We start from the raw sequence: 24,492 nt of genomic DNA, 5'->3' as shown, positions 1-24,492 counted from the left end.
TGATTTTCGAAGACTCAGTCTTGCTCTGGGATCTATCCCTAAGTAGCACTGGGAAAACCTTAAGATGTTCTCCTCCTGCGGCTCTGCAGGATCGGCAGTCCTGTTCTGTCCTCTCCTTTCTGCAATTTGAAAGCAAGGGGAAGACAAAAAGGGACAGTTTTCCTTCTGTAACAGATGACATCAAGTGTCAGAGGAGGATATCTTCAAGCACTGACTGCATCCCAAATATTTAAGCTGTGGAGACACAGCAAGAGGGATGGTGCTCAGTCCTGCAAGCAAAGCCTGTCCTGTCTCCGAGGTTAGATTGTGCTGGATTTGCTGCGCCGGAGCAGGCAAACAGCAGTCACCAATGCCGTCAGGGTGGTGAATACAAAGAGCAGGATGAGGATGACCCAGTTGTTGTACAATAAGCTTTTGTGGGAAGCTGGCTCCTCTGCTGGAATCATATTGGTGAGGTTCAGCATGTAGCCCAGGGCCCAGCCGATGGAGGTTTCTCCTGCCTGCAGAAACAGCATGGCATGGTCACTCCCCTGGTCAGCTAACATCCACGGGCCTCAAGGGCCTCCCAGGGACCACATCACTGCCAGCCCAACGGGGGAGAGTTTGGGGAGTCACATGCACCCTGCGCCTTCTCTCCCCTACAGCCCCAGTCAACTCAGGGATGAGGCAGTGGCCATCCCCTGCTAGGCCAGTGTCTTGAGCTGGGCCCGTTTGATGAGAGCAGTATCTTTTCTGTTCATGTTGGTCCTGACCTTATTCATAAACATGAGAAGACTTGGCAAAGGTGGGATCCTCCGCCAAAGTAACTTCCCAACAAGCCTGAGCAAAGTATGTTCAAAATATCTGGTATCTTGAGGGAATGGTGTACCTTCAAATTCCTTACATCATGACCACCCACCCTGCAGTCTAACTCATTTTCTTCCGTCTCCCAAAAATAACCACACAAAAACTGGGATCCCATCCTGCCTGTATCTTCCCTGAACCATTGCTTGGGCCTTTCTTGGTGTGGGAGCTTCTTTCCCATGTTTTGTTTTGTTTTATTTTATTTGCCTGGTTCCAAATGGGTAGTGCAGGATGGAGCTGTTCTCCTGTGCTCCTTACCTTCTTCTGAAAGGCAATGTTGGGGAAGGAGTGGTTGTTGAAGTTGTAGCCTTTGGTGGTAAGCAAATAAACGAACATGCTGATAGCACAGTAATCTGGCAGCCTCTTCTCCATTTTGGGGGCTTTCTGGAGCAGCTGGGTAAGATACATGGAGGTAGAGAGAGAAGGGGTCAAACCAGCAGAATCACAGAATGGTTGAGGTTGGAAGGGACCTCGGGAGATTATCAAGTCCAACCCCCCTGCTCAAGGAGGATCACCTAAAGCACATTGTCCAAGACTGTGTCCAGAAAGATTCTGAATGACTCCAAGGATGGAGATGCCACCATCTCTCTGGGCAATCTGTCCCAGTGCTCTGTTACCCTCACAGGAAGCAAGATTTTCCTCATGTTCAGCTGGAACTTCCTGTGTTTGCATCTGTGGCTGTTGCCTCTTGTCCTATTGCTGGGCACCATTGAGAAGAGTCTGTCCCCATCCTCTTCACACTTTCCCTTCACCTATTTGTACCCACAGATAAAATGCCCTCACAGTCTTCCCCGTGCTCAGCATATACAACTCTTAGCCTTTCTTCATATAAGATGCTCTAGTCCCTTAATCATCTTAGTAGCTTTTCACCAGCCTTGCTCTAGCAGACCCGCATCTCTGGGGAGTACTGGGGAGCCCTGGGCACAGTGGCCTGCTGCAATGTGGCCTCACCAGGGCTGAGTAGAGCTGGCAGGAGAGCCCTGTTTCTGCTGCCTGAAGCTCTGGGAGATGGTAGCTCGCTGGCCAAGGCAGCAGGCCCGTACCCACCTGAGCCCCTCCTGGTCTCCTGTGGGGGCTGTCATGCACCCACTTCCTACCTCATGGCAGGGAGGATGCCAGGATGCCCAGGCCCCTCTTCAGGCTCAGAAAAGGGCTGCCCTCAGATCCATGCAAACCAGCCTTTTCTTCCCTGTCATGCCCAGGGATCCCACCTCACTCCAACTGCTGGCACAGATGGCATCTGCAGCATCCTTCAGGTCACTGGGTAAGCGCACAAGTCTTCCCATCACTGTCTGGATGAAGTCCACTGTGTAGAAGAAGGCAGAGAAGGCCTGATGGAAGACAAGAAACATCTGTAGGATGGGGCAAGAAAAACCAACCCTCCCACTATGCATAGCCGCAGATCTGCTTGAGCCACTGTGGGCACAAGTGACAGTCCTTGCAGAGCCAGGGACCCTGACTTTACTACCATGTGATGGCAGGTGGGCCAAGAGGCTTCTGCCTGTGCTCAGCAGGGACTTACGATGAAGTTTCCTGAAATGTCAGGCTGGAAAATGCCATCAAAGGAGCAGTGGGAGTAGTGGCAGGTGGTGAAGTTGAAGAGCTTGTTGACGTACAGAATGCAGAGGTTCCCGTTGCTGGTGCCCACCATGGTGAAGGAAGTGCTGAGGGGAATGCTGGGCTTCTCCTTCTCCGTGCAGGGGGTGTCATAGATGCTGCTCAGTGACAGGTTTTTCTGGTAGCCAGTGGGCCAGCAGGGATTGGAGATGGTTGTTTGGTAGTTCCCAGCCTGCCAGGGAAGCAATGCAGAGGCTGTATCAGCCCCGTTATGATCCAGGTTCTCCCCATGCTTAAAGGCAAAGCCAAAGGGTTTACTGGGAAACACATGTGCAAAGGGTCCAGCAGGACTGTCCTGGAGAGCAGAGGAGAAACTGCAGAGAAAATATGAGGCCTGGAAATGCCATTCATCCTCTCTCCACCCCAGCCCCTGAAACTGAACGTAGGAGGGAATCACAGGTCCAAAACTAGCTGTTTGAGAGGAGCCGGGGGGAGCCTGGCCTCCTACCCGTCATAAAGACCAGGTGAGCATGCACCCAGCCAGTTGCCTGGGACAAACACATCCCAGTACCTGCAGGAGCTTCGAGAGCAGCCTCCTGAGGACCTGGTCTCTTCCGTAGCAGAGGAAGCTGTGGGTGTACACTTTGTACGTCTGGCCGTACAGCTTCAGCATAACCTCATTTTGGGGGTTTTCGATGGCGTCCTTGGTTTCAAAGGTGATCTGTGTGGAAGCGCCCCCAAGGTCCATGGCACCCAAGGTCTTCTTCTTGGGCTGGATCCATTCCCCAAGCCAGCCGCGCTGAGCAACAAAGACAAAAGCAAAGGCATGGATGCAGTTACCTCCGGGATGGCCTCACCACTGCAGTCAGCCCAGTTAGCCACCATATTCTCCTGCTCACCTTGATGAAGTTCTCCAGGAGGTAGTTTGCTGTGACCCAGCCAAACACCCCTTCTTCTTCCCCAGACAGTATCTTTGCCCCACGGAAATCAAAGGGGTATGACTTCAACTTGGCTGTCACAGCGCTGAGAACTGCATCTGAGTCCTGGTGGTTTATGATGCTGCAGGCCACAAAAAATCACTCAACAATGCAAGAAGGCAGAGCTACACAGCTGTCCCAGGCCTCCAAGGGCTCACCCTATTAGCTCACCGTCCTGACCCCCACCAAGGGACCTAGAGAAAGCCCTGATTTCAGGCAGGTAGATGCCTCCTCCCCCAGGTGCCCATAGGAAATGTCCCTTCCAACAGGCATCCCCAAGAATGCGTGAGTTATTCTGGTGCTGGCTCTGCTGGCCCTTCACAGCCTGCTTGTCAGCCATGGGTGCAGAGGAATGGGCTGACTTGTCCTGCTGAACCTATCCAGCAGCTGGGCTTTCCCTGGAGAGAGTCCCCGAGCAGCCAGGCTCAAAGCATCTCTGCAAAGGCAACAGACCTCCTGCTTCAGGGCAGCAGGAAGGCAGAGAAGAACTTTGGCAAAGGGGCATATGGCAGTTTTCCTTCCCCTCTCCCCCTCCCCATAGTGAATGACAGGACAACAGGGTGGTGCGGCAGAACCCATGCCAGGACCTCCCAGGCAGCATCGGAGGCCGTGGACTTGGTACCACCAGAGCAAACACTCACTTGAGCAGGCGCATGCCAGCTGTGGCACCCAGGTAGAGTGGGGTGCTCACGTGCTTCTCAGTGGGCACATCTTTCAGAGCCTGGTTCAGACAGTGGACTAAACTTTGCCCAGCACCCAGGGGGTTGGTGCTGTAGCTGGAGATGCCTGGACCTGCAAGGAAGGAAACAGCATTGCTCCTCTGCAGCCATACACACAGCAGGAAGGTGTCTAGTGAGCTGCATTGCCCCCAGGCACCCTTGGGTGCCTCTGCCAGCTCAGCACCCTCTCAGGCTGTTTGAAAGGCAGGTACCAAGGACTCCTGTTTTGGGTTTCTGTGGCTGTTCACAAGGGCAAGGAAACATCCTGATGACCAAAGTTCAGCTCCTCAACTCCTGGACCATCAGCTGATAGTCCTGGAAAGCTTAGTTGAACAGATGGTTGAAATCCATCCCTTGTTCTTTGCTAGGATAATTAGTGAGCCCAATTGGTTATCAAAGGTTTAGGTTTGATGCCTGCCAGGCATAAGACAAACTGCAGACACGAATAGTTGCAACCCTGGGAGGAGGAAGTGGGATTGGTGTTGGGAGCAGGGCAGGACTCCTCTTTAACACCTCACAGGGCTTAGTGAAAATGCAGCCTTAGATGGCAAAACACTCACTGGAGGTCCTGTGCCAAGCTACCTGGGCAATGGTTGGCCATGCTGGCCCCCAAAGGCCCAGATGACCCTTACCTTCTATGTCGCACATGCTGTGCTCACTGACCACCCCAGTGTCATTCTCCTTGTCTGCAGGCCACTTGTAGACGAACATGGCTGTGTGGGAGGAACCAGCATCCAGCACAATGCCGTACTGTAGGCAAAGAGGGAGATGATCAGGCCTGGAGGACCAGAGAGCCCCTCCAACAGCCTCAAATCAATCATTTCAAGGGAAGTTGAAAGATCTGCTGGTTCCTGGCCAAGAAATATCCTTGGTGCAAGTTTGAGGAACATCATCTTCCATTGCTCAAGGCCAGGGAAGATCCTGGACCAAACCTGCCCTCTTGGCACCCATATCCACCTTGCTGTTAACCTGCCTGTGACATGGCTGGGAGCCAGCTGCTCTCCTTGGCCATGGCCACCAGACACCCTGGGGCAGTGCTCAGCACAGCACGGGGACTCTGAGTTATTGGGCCTGGGGACCCTCTCGCCTCCTTGCCCATGGAGGAAGGAGATACTTTTCTTCCCATCGCTTGCTCTGGTGTCCCTCCTCCCAGCATCCCTCCATGCCAGCCGGTCCCTCTGGACAAGCAAATGAGAGAGTCACCTGGGAGAGGCCCATCAGGGATGCGGCTTTCCAAAGACGGGCAATCGGCCGCCTCATCACTCTCTGCCCATGTAAGGCTCGCAGCTCGCCTGCTATAAATAACCCCGTTCCCTCCTGCCAAACAAGGTTTCCAGAGCTCCCAGAGGAGCTGCCCCCACTCTGTCCTCAGGCGCCTGGCCCCAAGGTGGCAGCCCCCCTCTACTCTGTCTTTCGGGTGGCCCTTCCCACCAGCCTCCCCATCCTGGTCCTTTCCATTTCCCAACCGGAGCTGCTTATCCACTGGAAGGGAGGCCACTCATTTTTTAGGATCAAAATAAGGCATATTTTAACTCATCCCCAATGGAGCATCTCTCTGATGTGAAACCACTTAAACTTGGTGCAAAAAATGGCCTTTTCTACATGCGATAAAACCCTGCCAAAAGTCCATGGTGAGCCCCTTGGGCCAGCAGCAAGCCGCTCTTCCCCCTGCAAGACTGCCCCATGCAGCACCAACGAGCACTCAGAGCCGCCCTGGCACCCACAGGTGCCCATACCACTCCCTGTCCGTGCCACCAATGCAAGAAATCCCTGGATGGTGGATTAGGGCAACCCGGCCTTCTAGGGAATCAGGGCAGATCCCCTTTCACGCTCATGAGGCTAATTAGTGATCATCCCGGGTTTTCCCAGGTAATCCTAGTAATCACCCTGCAAGTTCTGCAGCCACCTGGGGCCTATCTGGGACATCTCTGGTAGACACACAGGATGCTCAAGACAAAAGCTGGGCCCCATGCCATGGAAAGCTCCATCCGGATGGATAATCCCACACACAATGTAATTAGCAGGTGATAAAAGAGCCCTGGCATCCCCAGGAGCTGCCTGTCCCCAGCTGAGGCCTGCTGGTAGCTCAGGGATGCCCACAGGCATTTTGGGAAGCAGCCAGGATGGGCAGAACTGCAACGAGCACCTCCGCAGGGCTGCCCAGGGCTTTGGGGACAGATCTCTAGCACCTCATCCCACCGCTCAGCCCCAGCCTGGGACCAGGCAGCCCTGCAGTGTGACTGCCTCCATCCATCGGGTGGCCCAGACACGTCCTCCTTGGCACGTCCCAGTCCCCATTGCTGTGGGTGGATGGGTGGACGTTCTCTGTGCAGGTGCTGTCTTGTCGCCCAGGCTCTGTGGCACACAGGACGTCTCAAGAGAGGTTCAAATCCAGGCGCTGTCTGGCCTGGGGATGCCCTGGTGGCATCCACCATGTGTGTGCCCACCAGCCCCACATGTATCCTAGCTCTGCAGCCACCACACGTGCTCACAGCTGCTGCTGGCGGTGGCCCAGCTCCTGAGGAGGAGGGCAGGCACAATGAGCAGAGCAGATTCTGGCAAAACCCCTTGGTGGCCACCACGGTCACGAAGTGCCATCTTCATGTCACTCCCAGGAAGGCCCCAGCAGACCCGCGTTCCAGGAGGCTTAGCAGGCAGCAGGACATGCACCCACCACCACCGCCCTGGCACAACCGCAGAGGCAGCCTGGAACTCCCTCGCTGCCAGCTGGAGAACCCAAACACAGCCCCGGGGAGGGGAGGCAGGGCCCAGCAGAGGCTTAGCAAGGCTCTGAGCAGGCTGCCACTCATCCTGCGTGTCTCCAGCATTACGAGGTGGGAAAGCTGTCCTGGAAGGCAAAGCATCACTAAGTCACCAGCAAACAAGAGTGCAGAGCTGGGAGGCCAGGTTGTGCTGCTAGTGCCTACAGCGACCTTGGGGCGATACAAGGGGAGAAACCTGTTAAATTTGTAGACCCAGAGCTGGGGGAGGCAGGAGCCCACCAAAGGGGCACAAGGGCTGGAAATGGGATAATGAATGGGGGAAATGGACTAAAAAGTACCAAAGTGGGAGGCAGCAAGGATGAGCACTTGCATGGGCAGCAACCAGTGCTATATACCAGTGATGTGAACGGGAATGGCTCTGTGATGTGAACGGGAATGGCTCTGTAGGAGCAGCACTACCGGGCTGGGGACATAGGATCGACCTCACGGCAGGGACAGATGTGGCCAACATAGGCTTGGAGGAGCAGTCGCATCCTGGAGGGGCGAGGGAAGTCCTATGTGTCCCCAGTGGAGAGGGAAACGTCCCCAGTGGAGAGCTCCTCCAGAGGATTTCTGCTCCAGGACTGGCTTTTCTGTGCCGGCCTTGTAGCCATACAGAGAGCAGATGTGCACGGGGCCTGCAAGCATGAATATGGGCAGGTGCACGTGCAGGTGCCCGGGGACAGCCCCACTGCCCACCGAGCCCTGCAGGGAGCAGAGCAGCCACAGCTCTAACCTGGGGCAAGGTGACCAGGCAGGAGAAGCGACTCCAAGCTGCTGCACTGAGCCGGGATGGAGGTTTGCAGGAACAAAAGAGACAGGGCCTGGCTGCACCAGGAATGGCTCCCACCTGCCTTCACTGCTCTAAACTTGCCGTTTCGCTGGCAGATTTGCACTGCCACTGTCTGCTCAGAAGCCTGGCTGCCCCAAGGCTCCTGTTCCCTTGCAGAAGCAAGAAATTGCATCTTGGGGCATTGCTGCCCCTGGCTAGAGCCTGGAGAGTGGTTCTCCTACCAGGAGGCTCCTGCACCTCCCAGGCTGGCTGTTTGCAGAACAAGCCACTCTCAAGGGGACAAATCCCCCGTCGGGATCTGGATCTTGTCCCCAGGGGTTTATAAGAGGCCAGGCTTCATCTCTGCAGGTCACTAAGGACTCATGGGCAACAGACAATGTGCAGGGACCTGCCAAACCACAGTGGAGACCCAGGCCAAGCCCAAGCACTGAAGAAAATGGGTGGCAGGATGAGAAGAGGTAACGGAATTGCAGGAACATAACCTGCCGCAGAGTGAGGTCGATGTCCGGGCATCCCCTCATGGTGGGAAAGGCCCCTGGGAAGCGCCACGTGTGCCCACACCCCCGCCAGGGCCTGGGGCTGAGTGGGGAGCACCTACCAGCAACGCACCCCAGGAGCGCAGCATGTCTGGCAGGGCCCCTGCAACAGCCTCGCACATACAAGAAGCTTTCGGGGGAGGAAAGGCTGCCCTGAAGCCCCTCTCCTTAGCGATTTACAGCACAAGCTCTGTGCTGAGCTGTTCCAAAGGAGGTTTCCTGCTCCTGCCAACAAAAAAGCTGGAAGCAAGAACTGGAAGGGCCACGGAAACATCTTGGCAGCTTCCCATGCAGGCGCCTGGCTCCCATCACTCCCCGCATCGGCTGGGTCCCACTTGGCTGCTGGAGCCCAGGGCTTGATGGGGGCCTCACACACATGCGTGCTGGCCCCCACACTGTCCTGCAACGCCAGCATTTTGCAGAGCACAATTTTTCTAATGATGCGACCCCACTACCTGTCCCTGCTGATTGCACAGGGCCAGCTGGAGCAGGAGGGCACGCTGGTCCCACACAGCGGCTCCCAGCTCAGCCCCACAGGGGACGAGCCATGGGGACACAGGACCATGCATCACTCGTTGCTGTGCTGCACACCAGGTCACCTGGCCACGAGCAGCCCTGGCTCCGGTGGGCTCTGCTCTGCTCAACAGCATAATTCTTGCCCAGCACCGTGATTTGCACCAGTGCAAAGCATTTCCTTGTGGCCCAATTTCCCCCCGACAGAGGAGGATGAGGAGGGCAGTGACATCCCTAAAGATGTCGAGTGCGTAAGGTTGAGGGTAGCGGCTCAGGTTCCTGCCGGTGCATGCCTGGCTCTAAGCAGAAATGAAGCCTGCCCTACGGTCCACTAGTCCTGAGGGCTTCCCTGGCACAGCCGCTCTCGGCATGCCCAGTGAGATGAATGTGGGGGATCCACTGCCCTCTCCCCGCTCGCAAAGGGCCGAGCCTGGCGGTCCCTGGCTGGGTACCTTGTCCTGGGGGCTGTGACCGGAGCCGCCCGTGATGTCACCTGGCTCCGCTCACCCTCAGCACCTCTGGTGGGTGCAAGGACAGCCGCTGCCTACGCCGCTCCCAGCCCTTCATCTGCCCCAGCACCCGGAGGCTCCTCTCCCCATCCCTGCCCAACATCCGCCTGGCCACCCGGCCTATCCGCAGGAGCTGGGACAGGACTGAACACTGCTGCGGCCTGACTCCAGACACCATCCCTAAATCCCACAGGATGCTACTGCCCCCCCGCCACTGGGCTTGCTGACACTCCCGCCAGATGGGTGCTGTCAGACCCAGTAATCACTGCAGGTTGAGGAGCTCCACCTGGGCTCCTCTGGGGACCCAGCATGGCAGGAAAAGACTGGACAAGAAAGAGAGTGGGAGGAAATAACAAGCCCCAACATGGTGCTAAGCCTGGGGACTTCCTTCCACTGGGGCTGGGTGAGGAGCAAGGTCTGAGCCAAAACCAGCACAGCTCCTGGGCTGGCCAGGATTTCAATCAAGCACAAAACAAGATCTTCATCTTACGTCTCTCACCTAAATGGCATCAGCACCTTTTTGGTTGAGTCAGAAGAAGACGAAGGACAAAGCTTTGCACCTCCCCAAGCTCCGTGCCAAACCCAACACCCCTATGTCCATTCACTGCCAACCCTGCAGGAAAAAGCCCTGTGGAGATAACTGCCCTGAATGCCAATGGGCAGAAAGCATCCCCGCCTTCGTCCCGCCAGGCTCATGTGTTCTTGCCACATCCCACAGTGGTGCAAAACCTCGGGCGCCCGGTTGGGGCTGCTTGTGCAGGCGGCAGCCAGGCCAAGGCAGAGCCGCCCAGAGCCCAGCACCACGAGATCCTCCTCCTGCTCCCGAGAGGGCAGAGGAAACACATGCACTGCATCCCAGTGGATATAATTCATTTAAAAGCAAAGCTCCAGGTAATACTTAATGGCATGGAAAGATTAAGCTTCCCAAAGTGATGGAAGTATGGTGAATACACGTAGATTTTGCCAAGATTCAATTAAATTCCCCTATATCCAAAGACAGCACAGGCTTGATGCTCTGTCTGCAGCCCAGTGTGCCACCACACGCAGCAGCGAGCAGCAAATGAAGGAGTTAAGTACTAGTTATAATGACAACCAGAAAGTTAATCCAGACTGTGGCCAATCCAGATCATTTTCTGAAGTCCAGCCTTCATTGCATCTCTCAAACCCTGGGAGAAGGAAACACATCTGGTTCAAAAAGTTCCCAAGCTATTTTTTTTTTTTTAATGAGAAAATGGGGGTTTGGGACAAACCATTTGCCGAGTCAAGGGTCTGTTCCCCCTGGAATAGTTTAGCTGGTTTAGCCAAAAATATGACCTTTCTAAAAACAAAGACCTGAGCTGCAAAAGAGCCCGTCTGGGGCCTTTTCAGAAGAAATCATTTGAAACTCTTTCTTTTCTCTCTCTTTCTGTTTGTTTGTTTCTTTGTTTGAAGTGCTTTGCTTTTCCTGCAACACTAACTAAGGCAATGCTGCATGAGCCTGAAAACACTTGGTAATGCTGGCACGGTCGGAGGGTGTCCCCGGTCTGCAGAAATAGCCACCAGAGCTGCTGCTGACAGAGCTGCCCTGGGCCGGGGCGACTGCTGCCCTGGGTCGGGACGACTGCATCCCAAGGAGACACTGCGGTTTTCCTTGCTAAAGACTTTGCTTTGCAAAATAAGGCACTGACCTCAGGTGAGAGAGCAAGGCGGCAGGACGGAGCTCTGCCTCTCTTTCTGGCCAAGGACGCTGGGCAACGTCCTCCTGCAGCATCCTGGGCAAGGGCTGCTCTCTGAGGACATCAGCCCGCTTCTGCCTTAGCTCTGGGGTCCCCAGCTCTGGGAGCCCCTTCCTGGCACTGGTGGCCCCCAGATCCCAGTGCCTGGGGGTTCCTGGGCATCCTGCTGTCCTCTGGGGGTTCCCCAGATCCCGGTACCTCCCCAGGCTCTGAGGGACCCCCGGCTCTCTGTCGGCGCTCACCGATGCCCCTGCCCCCCATGCCCCGGTACCCACTGTCGCCCCTTTCCTCCAGCCTCCCGGGGCGCCGCCGGTGCCCGGTGCCCCTGCCCCGCTCCGCACCGGCTCCGCTGCTCACCTTGAAGCCCGGCGGGCCGCGCGCGTCGCCGGAGCCCAGGCACAGCAGGAGGATGCCCAGGAGGCAGCCGAGGGCGAGGAGCAGCAGGACGGCCGCGAGCCGGCGGGCCATGGCGGGCGGCGGGGGCAGGTGAGCGGCGGCGGCGGCGGCTCCCGCAGCGGCGGCGGCTCCTCCTCCGCCCCCGCCTCTCGCGGCTGAGTCACGGCCGGGCCCGGCCGCGGGGAGCCGGCCCCGGCCCCGCGCCTGCCCCCGCGGCCGCCGCCCCCGGCCCGTCCCCTTGTGCTCCCCAGGGCATCACCCTCGTGCCGGGGCTCAGCCCTGTCCTGCTGACCCGCCCGCCCGGGCATCATCCTTGTCCCTCCCTGCCCTGTCTTGTGTCCCGTGCCCACCATTATCCCCCGCGCCGCATCATTCTTGGCCCTCCCTACCCCGAGGCTCAGCGCTGTCCTGCTGCCCGGGACATCACTCCTGTCCTGGGACATCACCTCTGTTCTGTCCCTGCCCTGGGGCTCAGCCCTTTCCTGTTTCCCCAGGGCATCATCCCTGTCCCACCATTGCCCTCCGGCTCAGCTCTGTCCTGTCCTTCCTGGGTATCACTCCTGCTCTGCCCCTGCCCCAGGGCTCAGCTCTCTCCTGTCCCTCTTGGGCATTACCCTTGGTCCAAGTTCAGACTCATCCTGCCCCCACAGGCATCACTCCTGCCCCTGTCTGGGCTCAGCCCAGTCTTGCTGCCCTCTTGCTAGGGTCTCTGAGCCCTTCTCTGGGCTCAGCGCTCTCGTGAGTGTCACCTACTCCACACTTAGTCTTGTCCTGCCCCTCTGCACATGACCCCTACCCCGTGCTCAGCACCATCCTGATCCCCCGAGCACGTCCTCTGCTCCTGTCCCAGGCTTATCCCACCCCATCCCACTGAGGGCATCATCGCTGTGCCAGCCGGGCACTGGGAGGGTGCAGGTTTGGCAGGACAAGGGGCTATGAACCCACAAGTAGGGCCTGGGGACTCTCACCTGCTTTGAGCTGTGGCCTCTCTAATACTGAGTGCCCTGAGATGGGTTTGATGAGAGGCAAGGACACCCTGAACAACAGAAAAGCTCTAATAAAGGATCTCGCCTTCCAAAATCAAATGTAACAAATGCCCTGCTGCTTTTAATCATCACAAGGAGTTTATGATGACCTTGAGGAGCCTGGACATTATATATATAGAGGTTGTTTTTAGTAGAGTCACAAGTGAGTAATGTAATGTGTTTCCTCATGGAGCACGGTGCCAAGGAAGTTGGGCCCCTGGCTCTGAGAGCAGGACATTTTCTTACACAGAGGGATAAAACAGTGAACAAAATAATAAACATGGAGATATCACCAAGGAGTTTTAAGGAGGACATGGCTTCCAGCCCGGCTGGGTTGCAGGCTGGAGGGTCACAGGTTTCTAAGCTCCTTGCAGCTTGACTCCCTTTTTGAGTGTTTTTTCCTATCAAGATGCTTTTGCCATAGCCCCCAGCTCGGCACACCATCACCCTGGTGCTCGGGTTTCTTCCTGCCCATCGCTGTGGTGTCTGGGCACAGGCCATTTAAAGGAGCCCAGCCTGCAATAAGTCTTTGTGGTCCTCCTGCCCTTGGCTTGCACTCCTTGCTTACGCTCTCCATGGGCTTCTGCGTTATGGTGGCTCTGCTGCTGGAGACCACTAGGCCAGGGTGTGCTCCCAGCTCTCTTCCAAACATAGTGGTTTCTCCTGGGCTGGAACAGGATTTTCTATACAAGAGTATGAGGCTGTGCACAAGGGTTGTGCTCACTGGAAACCTCCACCCCTCATGTTCTCCATGACTAAAATTAGGAGGTCTCTCTCACAGCCTACAAGAGGACCGGAGAGCCTGCAGTGCTGTGGAGAAGGAAGAGACACTCCCAGCTCCACCATGTGCCACAGCAGCCCATGGTAGCTGCTCTCTGAGTCCTCCCAAGATGGCAAAAGGCCTCCCCTGTGCAGAGAGCTCAGCATAAGGCCCCGATGTCCTCCAAAACTCAGCAGACCCACATGAACCTTGCGTTGGTCCTTCAGGATGCAGCGCAGAAGCATCGCATGAATCTCTGCTCTGCTCTCTGTTTGCAGGTGTGACTGACAGCAGAAGACAATGGAGGGAAATGAAGAAACTGGACATAGAATGATCCTCACCAAACTAGCATCTGTTTATGTGAAAAAAAATCACTTTATTTTGAGTCTGCTGCTGATAATACCAAGGTCCTGGAGATTAGCAGAGCACCATTTTCCTCTGCTTTCTTTCATCAGGGATGATTTTACAGACTTTTCTCAAATTTCCAAAGAGAAATATCTGACTGTTCTTCACTCCTCGCCATCTTCTTCATTTGTCTACTATTTTCGAGATGTGCTCCTGCAACTGTCACAGGTGTCATCATGCTTGGCAATTTCGCAGAAGCAGAAAGATCTTTTTTTAATATATTACTCAATTCCTTTCCTAATATTTTCCAAGCCTCTTATTCTTTTTATGCTGGACAAGTAGCAATAAGAGGTCTTCAAAAACTGCTTGAAAGGGAACCTTAGGGCTGTTACCGCTTCACTACCCTGGCGTTGTTTTTGCCACTTTCTATTTGGGCCCCTGAGAGGCACAAGGCTTGAATTGAGGTCTGCTTGGTCCTGGCCATTCACTGTAGTGATTCCTGCTTCATTTACACATTGCAATGGTGTATTGATAATCTGGCCAGAGATCACCAAAGCAAAGAGTTGATGGAGCTTCCTACTCCCTTGAACTGCCTTCACATTGCACCACAAGCACTTCAGCTACCTGGCAGCTGGTGGTTTCCACTGGCAAACAGGGCCCTGGCACAGCCCAAAGCCAAAACATAGACTCATGTCCCAGAAACTTGCTTCAGCCCGGTGCTGGAACATGTTCTTGGGCTGCACATGCTCCCATCAGTCCAGGGAAACCCCAGATAGCTGGCAGCCTTTGGCATGGGGAAGGGAGTCAAGTTGCCACTGGAGACTGGCCACATCCCCAGGCAGGAGCCAGCATCACGCTGGAAAGGCCATCTTAGACGGGCAATGGTTGTCAAAGTCTTTAAAATAAACTCCAAGCATGACTAAATTCAATAAGATAAAGAGGCAAGGGGTTTGGGAAGGCTTTCTCATTGAGGGAGGATGAAGTAGGGGACTCTGTGCCTGGCAAGCATAGAGTGCAGCTAAGTGAGTAGGTTCAATGCACAGGCAACCATGCAGGGAGCCAGCCTGGTGGTGCCAGGCCACTCTGCCATGTCCACTGCTTCCCAGACACCCTGACACATTGCTCCAAACACGTGCCTCATTGTCCTAGTGCTATGCAACTCGGCAGGGTTGCAGGGAGAGTGGCACTAGCGTCTTGGGACACTGCCCCAGGAGAGAGCATGGCTATCCAGCACCTCCAAACTCGCGCTCTTCTCACACCCTCTGTGCTGCTCTTGGCCTTCAGCTGTTCAAGTGCAGGGCTTTAGAAAGTCCAAAGACGAGAGTTTCCAAGCAGCAGCAGCCCAGTCAAACACCCCACTCAGTGCAGCACAGCTGAATCCTGAAGACAGCTCTGATCTTAAAAGCATGAACTGGGGAGTTCCTGGAGGAAGGAAGGTGCTGGCCCTGTCCTCTGCACATCTCATTGTCACTTTACAAGTCCCAAGGAGCCAACCATGGTCCCCGGTCTGCTAGGCTTGGGGCATGTGCAGAAGCTGAAAAAATCTGCTGGATGGCCAGATAAAAGGGGGACCCCCACTATCCTGAGCACCATCCTGCTGAGAGCATCCCCAGGGACTGAGGCATATCATGACATTTTCCCCTGACCCATTTCTACTACTTTGATAATAGGAAGAGCAGAGACTCTTACCACAACCTGATACTTATAGCAAATTCAAATAACCATACAACAAACAGTGGAGAGTCAAGGCTTTGCTGCAAGTTGGCAATAAGAGCCCCATGATTTAGTATGAATTCTAAGGCCCCTAACCTGGCTAAACGCTGGGAGTTTTGTCCCAGGTAAATCTCATTTAGGACTTGGCACCAGCACACCTGACACACTGCAGACTCAGCATGTGTCACTCAGCATGTGCAGATGTGAATCACCTGCAACAACGGTAGACTCAGCACTTTGACTTGTGTTGAGCTCAGCTAAACCAAGGAAGGTTGAGATTTTCCTAAGCTTCAACTTGCCGCTCTGTGGATGAGATACTAGGCACAGATTCCCAATAAAAAGCATTTGGGATTTGTTTGCCCAGTGATTCCCTGCTATAGCTGTGCTAGGTGCTGAACAAAGCCCATCCTCACTCCAATGGGCACGCAGACTAAACATTAGCTACAGACAAAGCGATGGGTGGGGAAAATGGCATGAGGAGATGAATAGATGCATTATTGCCAGAATCACACAGAAATTGATTTTATTTAATTTCCCAGACAAAGGCAAGTTTTTTGATTTTTTTTTTTCTAATCCATCTCTTCCAAATATGTATCTGCTTTGGGATCACCTGGTAAGTACCAGGTAGGCTGAATAAGGGATTAGCAGAGAAACTGGAAGTAATGAAAGGTGCAAAACTGAGGAAGGGAGAGACTAAATTGCTGGTTTGGTGACTGAAACAGTGGGATTTTATTGTTGGTGAAACTCAGGGATCAGGGCTGAGCCTCACAATATCCTTAGTAAAAGGGAAATAACATCTGGAAGCCAAAGGTGGGAAGCACTGCTTGGAAGTCCAGATGTGCTCGGAAAATAACAGGAAGGATGGGGTGAGCCTGGAGTCATTGGAATGGGCCATGATCCAAGGGGAGGAGGGATTAGCTCTGGGAATTCCTGCTCCAATCCAGGAGCTCATCAGCTGGCAGGAGTACAGAGGAGAAGCATCTGCGAGCATTTAATAATCTTGGGATAAGGATGAGCCACCAACATGGCCCAGCCATGAGCAAAGCAAAAGCCATTCCACAATGTATCCACAATCGTTATAGGAAAAACACTGATTTTGGCCCTCATGAGAGCCCTCATAGTGGCCCTGACCTGCTCCTGAGTGGGTACAGGAGGGCAGTGTAGGGACAGGGTTAAGCTGTAGAGACATCCAGGGTGAGAAGCACAAGACAGAGAGAGGTGCTGGTTAGAGGACAGCACTGTCCCTGGGCTGTCCAGGAATAAACTAAGGAGGGAAATTGGCAGCAGGTCTCTGACTCTCAGAGCCAGGATTTCCTAAAGTTGCCTCCCAGCAGAAGCACAGACATTGTCTGCCTCATAGGTGGCTCTTGACTGTTTGCAAATGGGGGACAGGGCAAGGACCAGACTGCCTGATCCGGGCCACTCGCTGCTCAAACAAGGGGTGAACTGATGCTGCTGTCCTGGAGGGAGCAGGACAATGTGCTTGGACCACATGAGAGAGACTCTCCCAAGTCCAGCTCCAGCCCTAATCCTAACCCCAGTCCCAACTCCAATCCTGTCCAAAAGCAGCAGTTGAGCAACAGCCAGCTCAGGGGAACTGTAACCTGCTCCTGTTAACTGCGCCCTGGAGTCTCCAGAGACAGGTGAACCCTGAGCAAGGTTTGTGGCTCCTGCTGGAGTCAGGACTGGGCTAACTCAGCTCCAGGGACTCAGCTGAGAAATCAGCGGTGTTTTTTGGAGAGTGCATTCCAAGGGAAGGGCTGGAATTGAGCTGCTTCCACCCAAGCGCAGAGTAGTCTTCTACCCCTGGGGACATGTCAGCAGAAACCAGAGGGCTTGGGCATCTGGGCTTCCCAAATGGCTGCTGTTGATGCTGACTTTCTCTCCAGTGTCTCTTTCCTTTGGATGGAGGTGTTCAAAATCGCAGCTGAAAAGCCTGAGATCTGCATGGCTAGGGGAAGAAGGACCCCCCTCATCCCTTATTTGTCTCCAGAGTGATGGGTTTTTTTTGCCCCTGATCTGCCCACAAAAGAAAAAATTTGCCTTGATGTGCTCAAGTTTCAGTTCTCAGCCCAAAGCTTTTCTTCTTACAGGAACGGAAGCACGCAGGTACTGGAACGATACCAGTGCATCCAAGGCTAAAGTCCCTCTTGGCAAGGAGGCAAGCCTGGAAGGGGCAGAACAAAGCCAAGCACAAGTCCCCATTCTTGTCTTAGTTTCTAAAACCTTTTATATCCTCCGTTTCCCAGGCCTGTCTGTGCAATGTCTCCCACAGATGGTGCCCTGGCGTGGGTCAGTGCCAGGACCATGGGCCTTTCAGCAGGTTTGCAGGGCTTGTGCGCCTTGGGGAGCTGCTCCACGTGAACCTAGGACTTTGCACTGGACATCAGGCTTTGCACTCTGATGTCAGGAAACAGCTGGTGCTTTTCAGAAGAAGCACCACCAGTTTTGCAGAAGGCAGATTGCTTCACGGAGAACCTTCACATGACATCGGAGTGAGGGCGAGCGAGCAGGAAGCCATCTGGCCACAGGACTCTCGCTTGCACATTTTGCACAGGACATAAGTTGCAGGAAGAAGTTTGGACACACTTGTTTGCACTTGTTTGAGAAGGTGTCATGCTTTCAGTTCTGGAGCTGCAAGATGAGAGCTGTCACCCAGGGCCTTGCAAGACCCGTTTCCCTGGTCAGGAGGCCTTGAATCCCACTGCAGGGCATGGGACCCACTGGCACAGCAAACCTCCCCTGCATTGTGGCTCAGTCTGGAGCCTGCATTTGGAGACCCAGGAGAGCATTTGCAGCCTACCAGCTCTGTGCAGCCTCTGCATCCCTGCCCCGACCTCCACTCTCACCGCTGTGTGCCCGAGGAAGAGGCTCCCACAGGAGCACCCTGCCGCAGTGTGCAAGGGGCACATGTGGTGCAGAAATACCCCAGTGTCCTTCCTCTCCCATCTCTTGTGGATTCGGATTTACAATCTGGCATGGGCAGAACAGGCTTCCCAAGTCCCTATCATGGAGCAGGCAAGGGCTTGGCACCGGGAGGGACCCCACAGCTGAGATGGGGGCAATTGCCTCCCTCCTGCGGCTGCACCAGTGGAGCTTTCTCACAATAACAGCTCCTCAGTGAGATCTGTCCAAGACTACAGCAGGTTTCGGACAACAGCTTAGCCGTTTTTTGGATGCCTCAGCTCTCTGGATCCAGGTCAACCCAGTCAAGCATCTGCTTGGGTGGAAGCACTGTGGTGTTCCCCAGCCTCCGCCTTCCTTGGCTCACGCTTCCCTAAACCTGTCAGATGGGACACGTGGCAAGAGGAAACCACACAGGTTAAAGGGAAGGAGAGCAGCCCCATAGCAGGGAGCAAGCAGATGTCACTGACTCACTACACTGCATTAGCAAGGAAATAGTAGCTATTCTCCATTCTCAGTATGGTCCCAGGGATCAGATGGCTGCAGCACGCAGCTCTTCCCTTGCAGTGTGGCTTAGAGCTAGCAAGATGGAGGTGGAAATTACATTTTGCTAAGAATAAGGCAGGCTGCTGTTACCTATTTTTCTTAAAATGACCTATCCTACCCAGGGCCTTCAGTCACAAGTAAGACAATCACATTTTGAGTATCTATGCTCATCACCAAGAGCCTAAGCTTATGTTGCCAGCATGAGCGAGCGTTGCATCATGCAGAAGGTGAGCGATGTAGCAGGGCCTTGGGGGTAGCAGCACACCAGGTGACTTACAGCACCCCACAATGACTGCCCACCACACACAGAGCCATAGCAAGGGCATAGCAAGGGCAGGCTCCCCTGGGGACCACCCCAGTAGGATGCCAAATCTACCCCAGCTCCTCAGCCTGGCAGCTCCCTAGGTGCTGGACTGAGCAAGAAGGAGCAAATCAGAGCCAAAGCATCTGGGGGGGCTTCAGCTGGGGATGGGACTGTCAAGGGACTGCTGCAGGCAGCCTGTCCCTAAGCAACACCTGGGAAGCAGGACCTGCAGAAATGCTCATGGTGGAAGAGGATCAGTGCCCATAGGGGTACCTTCTCCACTTGGAAGAGGTTGGAGTGGGAGGGAACCCAGGAGCCCACTCTTCCCTCATCCTTACAGCAGTCTTTTATCTCACTATTTAATCCAATTCCATGAGGAATTTTGCCCTTTGGAAATCTAAAATGGTTGTTTCTCCAGTCATAGTCTTTGCATTGACCTGCAAGGAGATTTTGACAGCCTGGGGCATGGTTTGTGTTAGCTCTTCTCCACCAGCACACCCACGTGGTGGATTTTGTCTTTTATCGTTGCTGCTCCCCACAGCAGAGAAAGTCTCTATTCCAAGATTCCCTCAGGCTCTTAAAAGTTTTTAGGAAATAAATCATTATTTTACTCTATTTGGATTTGAACACCAAGAGGGCCTCGTGTTCATTGTCCTCCCAGGACACCACTGTAGTCAGGGACAGGAGTCAGGAGCACCTCTGGAGCACCTTAGCCACTTTCCCATCATGATCCTACAGATTTTTGGGCAACATGCTCCAAGTCCAGCTACATGATCTTGCTCCAGAACCTCTTTACGTAGCTCTAAGAAAAGCTGCAAGAAAGCATCAGTCCAGCCCAATCCCATTTTGAGCTGATCCTATCAAGGCCAAGCTGTGCCCCTCTAATGTGAGTGATCAGGTTTTCAGATCCACAGTATCCCTTGGAGAGTTCCCACTTGCCAGATGCATATTCATGTCTCTAGATTCTGATGGAAGGCACTATGGTTGGAAAGCAGTCCTGCCCCAGGGGGCCATTCAAGTCTTTGGCATCAAACTTTACGTGGTTAATCCAAGCTCTCTCCCCGAGAAAACAATCCAGGGGAAAGGAGGGGCTCTATCCTCTTCTTTGGCAGCACTTTAATAGAAACTGGGTTTAAAATGCAGCCTGGGGCTTCCTGCTGACTTCCTCAAGAGATCGGAGAGAGCCAGCAGAGCTGTCCCATGGAAGCCCATTTCCTTCCCATGCTACAGCCAGTGAGTCCTTCTGAGGGATGCTCCTTACTGGTGAGGGGTATCCCCTGGACTTCTTCCTGCAGCATTCCCTTTCTCCACCCTTTTCCAACACATGCAGGGAAAACAACATCTAATCACCTCACATAGCTGGATGCTGAGCACAGACCAGAATGTGGGACTCAAAGAAGGAGCAGAACCACATGCCAGTTGGCCGGGAGGTCTACGTGGGCAAGAAGCAGCCCCTTGTCAGCCCTGCTGTGCAATTTCACGATGCCTAAATTTAAGTGTATGGTGTGATACACAAGCCAGCATCTATCTCAGCACTCTGACCTCAGTATTGTGCTTTCTCACCCTCATAACAGTTTCTTTCTGATAGATGGCCATTGTCTCTATTTAAAGGGACGCTGCCCCAGGGACAAGAAGGTGTATTTCCACTCCTGCCCACATCCTAAAGCAGAAGAAGCCCCTTTAGTGCAGTTTCCTTTGTTGGAGCTATAGCACCAGAGCTAGGTCTAGCTCCAGAGAAGCAGAAAATGTGTTGTCTTCTCACCCTTAGTCCAAAAGACATTTTCCCATCACCTCCCCTGCAAACTGGTGTGTGGGCAGCCAGATCTCTCCCCTGCCCTCAAGCTTTTATCATGCAGCCTTAGCCAGTTTCCTGAGGGCAGCAGAGGGGCAGAAGGTGTCTTGAAGTCACCTGTGCTGTTCCTCATCATGGCAGCGCATCCTTACCCGGTAGCAGGGAGCCACATAGGTCCATTGCTTGGCTCTGGAGGAGCCCAGCGAGGCTGCTCCCATCCTTTGGAGGCAGCCCTGTGGAGCAGGACCCAACCAGTCCACAGTGCTGCAGCACATGTCTCCACTGAGCCCAGCCCGCCTGCCCCTTGCAGCCCAAATTCAGCAGGGCCCGAAAACCATGTTTTTTTTTTTTTTTTAAGAAAAAAAGTTAATAGACTGGAGAGATTTTTCATTGTTATGTTTATTGTTTAGGGGTGTAATTGCAAAGTCTTTATTCTTGTTTTAGTGAGAAGTGATCATAGGACACCAGCAGCTGCGGTTTGAGGAAAGCATGTGCTGTGAAGCATTCAAAAAGCTCTTGAGAGTCTCATTTATTATCTCTTAGTCCAGATGCTACAAAGCAGGATGATTTAGAAACAGCTGGATACTTCTGAAGATGTTCTGTGGCCCAGGGATTTCTTCAGCTGTGGATGGATAACCTCAGATGCACTCCAGTGATGCGGGTTATCCTGCCCCCAACCAGAGAGATCTGTGAGGGCTTTCCCTCAGATATTCCGGGAAAGTCAGTTGGCTTCATGCAAAGCTCCTGCTTTAAAAGTTATAACAAACCCAGCTGCCGCAGCATGAAGCAGGTTAGGGACCGCTCTGAGTCCCCTCCCCAGGTCTCTACAACGTAGCAGACTTCCTGGGCTGCTGTGGTTATTTGCCTGTGAGTGCCTGTGCACAGCTCTCTGGAAGGGATCCAGAATTTCTCCTTCACTAACCTTTGCAGAATTTTTTGAAGAGACAACATCCCTCGAGAGAGTCTACCTGGGGCAGAACAACAGCAAGCAGACCCCATCCTGGTCTTGATACCTGTTAAAAATATGCCTTTTACACAGACGCATGTGCAGAAGTGATGGGTGGATTCACTGGCAGAGGAAAGGAGATGGAGAACAGCTGTGCCCTGAGACTGTCTCCGAGTGTCTCTGCTTCATCTGCACAACTTCAGGTTTCATGCAGTGCCATTGCCTGAGATGGCCCTACCCTTTTTAGATATGTTTATGCTTTGTAACTGAGACAAAAGAAGAAAAATTCACCCAGGTCATTTATGGCAACCTGCCAAGGCATTACGGGCTGGGATATGACATCCAGGTGTTCCTCCCTGCCTGCAGGGGTGGGGCCATGCCAGCGCAGGCTACAGAGCAGATGCTCATCCCACCTTCTAATTCACTTCTGGTTTTTAGGTTTCAGCACCTGACTTGGATAAAACTATTGAGTCCAATTTTCCCCAGCCTCCATTTGATTTTACGCATCTGCGACATTCTTCTCTCTTACTGTGGGGTGGAAAAGCAACTCTTACTTCACCTGATACTGATGGGAGCTGCCTCGGAGATACCAGGTGCCAGCTCCGGAGCAAGGAAAATCATGCTGTGCTGGAGTGATTTTTTTCAGCCTGAATTTCTTGAGCCGTGCTTAAGTAAGAAAAATAGCATTTTTCACCAGGGATGTCCTATGTGGTGGAGGGCTTGCCAGAGCCTTCTGCAGGGACCCAGTCTTTGTCATCTCATTTCAACGGTAAGGATGGAGAGGTGTAGCTTCTGAAACACACACCATGGTGCTGGGTGACCAACAAGAAATGACCTTGATGGCCTTGTGTGATGTTGAGCATGGGTAAAGAGCCAGCCAGGGACGGAGGTGTGCAGAGGAGCCAGGGAGCCTGGGCATCGAAAGGAGAAAAAAACAGACTTACTGAAGAGTGGAAGATCTGCTGCAACAGAGTAGTCCTCAGGAGAGCAGAAAATGGCCCAGGCTTCAGGGAAGATGCTTTCAGTCTAGAAATTATCCCTGCCCAGTGCATGCAATGGGAGCTAAACAGGAGCTGGACAAAATAAGTGACTACACGCAGCTCATTCCCTGGGCATCCCACTTCTTGATCCAGCACAACCCTCTTGTATGTGGTTGGGGACATCACACGGCACCAAAGTGGTGGCTCTTTCTCACCCTCTACCACTCTGCTACCTTAGGGCAGACAGTCCAGCCAAAGGCAGCCCAGGGAAAGGTCCCCGGCTCCTGAGGACACACATGTGAGGGATGTTTACCGTGGGCTCCTGATTCCATGTCGCAGTCTGCACTGCTGTTGGATATGCACATGGTTCTGCACCCAGTGCCACCACGGCAACACATCTGCAAAGCGGCTAATGCCTGCAGCTGGGCTGTCAGCTCCTTCTTCCCTCTCCTAGTTGTGTACAAAGGCTTATAGCTGCCTTGCTAAATGATTCAGCTTCCCTTTCCAACATCCTACATGTGCCCTTTGCTGAAATTGGCCTCAGGGATCTGCACTTTCAGTTCTCCTGCGGCTATGCGGGTGCTAACCGCAGCAGCACTTCTACAAACATTGGCAAAACACAGCTGCCAGGAGGCTCTCACATGCTGGTCAGTGCCAGCCAAGGGCACGCTGGACCACGGTAGGGGGTTGAGCTCTGCCCCATCCTTCAGATGGACCTCTGCCTCTCCCAGTCATTCTGCGAAGAACTTCATATCTACATGGCTGAAGGGCAGATCAGAGAGGAGAGGGTGCTCCTCTCTGGTGGTTTCAACTCTGGAATAACTGGAGTCCCCTGAGAATCACTGGGCAACACATGGTGAGGAGCTTGCCTGGAAACCAGGCACTTATTTGACCCTTGGAAGTTTATACACTCACAGAATCACAGAATGATTGAGGTTGGTACAGATTGCTAGAGATCATCTAGTCCAACCCTCCCTGCTCAAACAGGATCACCTGGAGAACATGGCACAGGATTGCATTCAGTTGGGTTTTGGTTACAGGTTTCAGTGGTTTAAAACCTAAGCTTCCCTGGGCCCTGCAGAGTCTGGCAGACTGTGTTCACAGCAGGCAGGCGCTCCTCTGGCCAAGCTATCTTGGGTGCAGCGGACAGGTAACACAGCCAACGTGTTCCCAGACTCATTCCCCTCCTGCCCTTCAGCAGCACAGGGGCCTAGTCAGCCCAGTTTTCAGTAGCAAATGTTGAGGCATGAGTAGGAGCACAGTGAGCATCTGTGATACCTCCCTTGAACATCCTCCCAGTCTCCAGATGTCTTTGGTTTGGGGAATTTCCTGAGTCTGAAGTGAATTGTCTGTATTTACAGCTTTTGATATATTCCTCTTCCATAGTTTTATCCATTCTCCCTTTGGACTCACATCAGCAGCATCCTTCAACAAGCACCTTCTGCTAGCCTGGGATGAAGAACGGCCTTCTTCAGGTTGCTTTGGGCCTGGCTCCCATGTGCTTCATCCAACACCCCTTGTTCTGCTGGGCAAGATGGTGACTCAGTCGCTCTTGCACCTTTCCAGGACAGTCCTGCGTATGCAGAGACGCCCTCAATTCTGTCTTTTCTGGGTGGAAGATTTTGGCCTATTCTGCCACTCCTCATGGAGGTCCCTTCCAATCTGATTTACCCAGGGGTCCTGCAGTGTGACAATGACAGAAGATCAGAAGATATGGCACTACTTGGGGACAACACTGGGGAATGTCTCCCCCAGAGTTCTCCCTCTTTGCTGCATGTGTCCCCAGATGCCACCCCCACTGCCCACTTCTCCTTCACCACCCCCATACAAGTCATTTCCTTAGCCACAGGCAGTGGT

The 24,492-nt window shown here is 53.7% G+C and overlaps 1 protein-coding gene across 1 annotated transcript; it reads right to left on the bottom strand.

The window, feature by feature from the left end:
• On the bottom strand, positions 1–11,431 carry ENTPD2 (ectonucleoside triphosphate diphosphohydrolase 2). Its single transcript, XM_088528000.1, has 9 exons — positions 11,282–11,431; positions 4,729–4,846; positions 4,019–4,169; positions 3,300–3,459; positions 2,972–3,199; positions 2,366–2,632; positions 2,055–2,174; positions 1,102–1,236; positions 1–500 (listed from the first exon to the last, which is right to left on the bottom strand). The coding sequence occupies exons 1-9, from the start codon at positions 11,390–11,392 to the stop codon at positions 300–302; spliced, it is 1,491 nt and encodes a 496-aa protein (XP_088384126.1). The 5' UTR covers positions 11,393–11,431; the 3' UTR covers positions 1–299.
• Between the last annotated feature and the right edge of the window lie 13,061 nt (positions 11,432–24,492).

This window comes from Tinamus guttatus, unplaced genomic scaffold (genome assembly GCF_059628265.1).
Source record: "Tinamus guttatus ecotype Peru unplaced genomic scaffold, ASM5962826v1 Tinamus_guttatus_pri_ptg000297l, whole genome shotgun sequence".
In the NCBI taxonomy this organism is placed as follows: domain Eukaryota; kingdom Metazoa; phylum Chordata; class Aves; order Tinamiformes; family Tinamidae; genus Tinamus; species Tinamus guttatus.
Note: the sequence above shows the minus strand (reverse complement) of the source record. Positions and strands in the feature narration are given on the sequence as shown.

Coding starts and splice junctions, on each gene's coding strand:
- ENTPD2 (XM_088528000.1), bottom strand. CDS start 11,392: ATGGCCCGCCGGCTCGCGGCCGTCCTGCTGCTCCTCGCCCTCGGCTGC. Junction 4,170..4,728: donor CAGCATGTGCGACATAGAAG/GTAAGGGTCATC, acceptor CCTTCCTTGCAG/GTCCAGGCATCTCCAGCTAC. Junction 501..1,101: donor ACATTGCCTTTCAGAAGAAG/GTAAGGAGCACA, acceptor CTGTTTCTGCAG/GCAGGAGAAACCTCCATCGG.